Genomic DNA, 3,756 nt, shown 5'->3' with positions numbered 1-3,756 from the left:
ACAATCCTTGCAGGGTTCTTATTGCCGTCTCCTAGGGTTACCTACTGTGTGCTCTGAGTTTGGACAAAAAACAAGCAGACATTTTTGAAGGACAGGCAAAAAATTCAAGAGAAATTGTACCTCTTTTGCAAGGTATTGGTTCAGTTGAATACCGATAAATGATATACATATAACTATATAAATAATACCTGTCAGAATTGAATTGAACTGAGATTAAAGTAAACAGACTCAGTTCGGAGGAGCTGCTTTGATCTCCTCACGTCATCATGTCGTCATGTAAGGTCAACAGGGGCAAATGACACAACTCTCATCTCTCCCTCATCTCTCACCCATCTCTCTCTCCCATCTCTCTCCTTTCTCTCTCCTATCTCTCTTTCCCATCTCTCTCCTTTCTCTCTCCAATCTCTTTCTTCCCCTTTTTTATCTGTAAAAGGAAACTCATCAGTCATCTTCCAGGAACTGCAACACCAGGTACTGTGTGTGTGTGTCTGTGTGTGTGTTTCAGAATGTGTGACTGTCTGGTTGTGAGCATGGGCATGTGTTCTTGTGAGTGTGTTTGTGTGTGAGTAACATCAATATTTGAGGAATTTTACAGATAGATGGTAGACCCATCCATGTTTGGTTCACTCTTCAACCCTGATGTTGCTTCACACACAATCCTAACTGAAAAAGATTAGGCAACAGTGACTTTATGTTAATGTGTGAGTGTGTGCGTGTATGTTCCTGTGTAAGCTGATCTCTCTCTGGGGTATATATGTGTGTGTGTGTGTGTTTTTGTATGTGTGTGTGTGTTGATTGACAGGCTGTCGGCACAGCAACCGTACACACATGGAGGGAGGGTGAGACATTCCAGCTCCGACTCTTCCTGCTCTGACTCCTCCAGTGAGTCAGAGAGCAGCAGCCAGAGATCCCGCAGTCCAAGCCCAGTAACACACTCCGATCCTGGGTCACCTGCCAACACACAGTCCCTCAGCTGCACCAAGGAGGTACCTTTCTTCAATTCTCTATCCTCTCTCTGTCTGTCTCTATGTGTGTGTGTGTGTCTTTCTTTCTCTCTAATTTCTCTCTTTCTGTCTTTGTCACGTTTGGTTTTCCACAGGGAGAGGCAGAGGTGGAGGCCAAAGGAGTGGAGGGCAGGTGGGGGGAGAGACAGGGAAGGACGAGGAGGGGATGGGTGGGTGGGTGGGTGGGTGAGGGAGGGAGGGAAGGAGAATTAGGAATGCACGTGAGTTTAAGGCAGAAAGGAGGGAGGAGAAGGGGATGGCTGGGTGGGTGGGGGAGGGGGAAAAAGTGAAGAGCGGGCGGGGAAGGACAGCGGGTGTGGGGGAGGAGGGTGGAGAGGGTGACGTGAGCAAGACGAGGGGGATGGGGGAGAGAGGGAGAATAGAGAGAGACAGAGAGACAGAGAGAGAGGCAAAGGGGGAGGGTGGAGAGAGTTGAGGATTGAAAGAGAGAGAACAGGGGGAGGGTGGAGAGGGTGAGGACAGGGGGAGGGTGTCTGTGGCGGTAGGAATTAGAGAGCGGGTGTCATGTCAACAAGCTGTGCGTTAAAGAAGAGAGCCCTAGGGGAAGGGGAAGTCCGAAAGATTCCGTTTCATGCTCAACGTTTTATTAGCAATTAGCACGGCCCTCTACCTCACTCTGACAGCAGTTTCTAGAACGTGATCTATACGCTTCACTGACACAATGTGAGGTAAGGTCAACCTAGAACTGCAGTGGGTTATTAATACTGGCATACTGTGCTGTGTAGGCAACCGTGTGGACAGTGAGAAAGAGGGAGGTTTGTCCTAAAGCCTCAAGTTTATTTTAAGAGTGTGTGTCTGTGTCTTGAGTGTGTGCGTGCATGTGTGTGTGTGTGTGTGTGTGTGTGCGTGTGAGCATTTGTGTATGGCGTATGGTGAGGGGGGGCTAGCTGTGTGTAGAGCTGTGGGGGGGGGGGGGGCTGTTGCTGGTATGAATGGAGAGCCCTGTGTGACATAGCTGAGTGTATGACTGAACATGCTTTAAAGCAGGCCCCTATATGGGGGGGGGCGAAGCTACAGGGAGACCATGTGTTATTCATCTACGTGGAGCGTTCGACTGTCTCCAGAGGAGGGGGGGGGGGCAAGTGGGCAATGGGGGGGGGGTTGGAAACTGCACATTGGAGTTCCAGGTAGAGGAGAAGGAGGGAGAGAAGGAGGGAGGGTAAAGGAGGAAGCAGGGAGGGGAGGAGGAGGAGGGGGGGGCTGCAGAGAGGTACAAGAGACGCAGTGTCTTCACTGGAAAGAGAGTGAGGGATGAGGGGGGGGGGGCAGTGTTTGAGTAGAGGAGTAGAGGTTTAAATTAGCTCCAGTCAGCTACTGGAGAGAGAGGGAGGAGAGAGAGAGCGAGAGAGAGAGAGGCAAAGAGAGAGAGGGAGAGACAGGGAGGGAGAGAGGGAGGAAGCAGGAAAAGAAGTTTGCACTCCAGCCGTGAGTGAGTACCCTCTTCCTTTTTAAGAGTTAAAGCTCCTTCTTTCTCTCCTGTTCCTCTCTCTCTATTCTCTCGGTTTGCCAGCCAGTGGTTAGGTAAATAGTGCCGTGAGTCATTTGCCGTAATTGGAGGGGGGGGTTGAACTGTCAGCTGCACAGATGTGTCTCTCTAGACATCAGCACAGGGAGGGGGGTCAAATAACTACTGCCTGAGTAGGCGTTCTAGTCAGACAAGACTCAAGAGCTGTGTGATCGTTATGTGTTGAAAAGGATTTAAAGACTGTCTTTAAGCATATGTGAAGCTGTGTTATTGTTTGTGCAGATTGATTGCCAGTTTAGTTAGAGTGTGTGTTGGGTGTAGGTATTCTGCCATGAACCTGTTTTGTGTGGTTTCAATGTGTGGTTGTACTTTGGTTGTAGTTGTTGAAATGCAAGTGTGTGCGTGTTCGTGTGTGAAGGAGGGAGAAAGAGAGGGAGTGTTGTGTCATTTCTAAGAATGTGTGGCTTTGACCCGACCACTTCTCCCATCCTGCCGTCTTCTGTTTTACCCTCACTTACTTCTTTCTCTCATTCCATTCTTTCCGTTGTTCATACCTCCTTCTCTTTCCCAGAGCTCTCTCCCTCCCTCTCTCCCTCCCTCCCTCCCACCCTCCCTCCCTCTCTCTCTCTCTCTCTCTCTCTCTCTCTCTCTCTCTCTCTCTCTCTCTCTCTCTCTCTCTCCCCCCCTCTCCTTACCTGGCAACCTCTCCATCTCTCTCTCTCCCTTTTGCTCACCCACCTCTTCACAGAGAAGTGTGAGCAGACACAACAGGTCTTTCCTTTCTTTTCTCCCTCTCCTCACACAACAACATCACTTTATTCATGTTTCGGTATTCTTGTAAATGACTGATTTCGCCACTAGTCTTATTAATCTACATGTTGATGTCAGGATAGTAAATCTCTCTCCTCTCTCTTCTATCCCCTCTCTCTGTCTCTTCCTTCAGACAGACCACCCCTCCTCCACTCAGTGGCAGTTGGACAAGTGGCTGAAGAAGGTGAGGAAAAAAAACTTGACCAGCGACTGGGACTCCCACTGCTCACCTTCACCGGACCCCCACAAGGCCCCCTCTCCAGCCCGGTCCTGGGGTACACAGCAGGACTACAGCCCCAGTCAGAGCCCTATCCCCAGCCCGCAATTCAACTACAGCCCCAGGCACAGCCCCAGGCATAGCCCAAGCTTCAGCTCCTACCCTAGCCCTAGCCCTGGCCCCAGCACCTGCCCCAGTCCTGGGCCCAGCTCCAGTCTCAGACTCAGCCCTGTCCACAG

The 3,756-nt window shown here is 50.5% G+C and overlaps 2 protein-coding genes across 2 annotated transcripts in view; one reads left to right on the top strand and one right to left on the bottom strand.

The window, feature by feature from the left end:
- The window catches only part of LOC124485689 (semaphorin-3D-like), a 3,771-nt gene extending 3,689 nt beyond the window's left edge, over positions 1–82 (bottom strand). The window contains exon 1 of the mRNA XM_047047441.1: positions 46–82. Coding sequence (XP_046903397.1) covers positions 46–82 — 37 coding nt within the window. The remainder of the gene's footprint in view (positions 1–45) is intronic.
- A 184-nt stretch (positions 83–266) lies between these two features.
- aff3 (AF4/FMR2 family, member 3) overlaps positions 267–3,756 on the top strand; it is an 11,112-nt gene continuing 7,622 nt past the window's right edge. Inside the window, exons 1-4 of the mRNA XM_047047432.1 lie at positions 267–281; positions 434–472; positions 804–986; positions 3,434–3,756. The exon at positions 3,434–3,756 is cut by the window's right edge and continues 1,747 nt beyond it. Coding sequence (XP_046903388.1) covers positions 267–281; positions 434–472; positions 804–986; positions 3,434–3,756 — 560 coding nt within the window. The remainder of the gene's footprint in view (positions 282–433; positions 473–803; positions 987–3,433) is intronic.

This window comes from Hypomesus transpacificus, chromosome 23 (assembly GCF_021917145.1).
Source record: "Hypomesus transpacificus isolate Combined female chromosome 23, fHypTra1, whole genome shotgun sequence".
Classification (NCBI taxonomy): domain Eukaryota; kingdom Metazoa; phylum Chordata; class Actinopteri; order Osmeriformes; family Osmeridae; genus Hypomesus; species Hypomesus transpacificus.
Note: the sequence above shows the minus strand (reverse complement) of the source record. Positions and strands in the feature narration are given on the sequence as shown.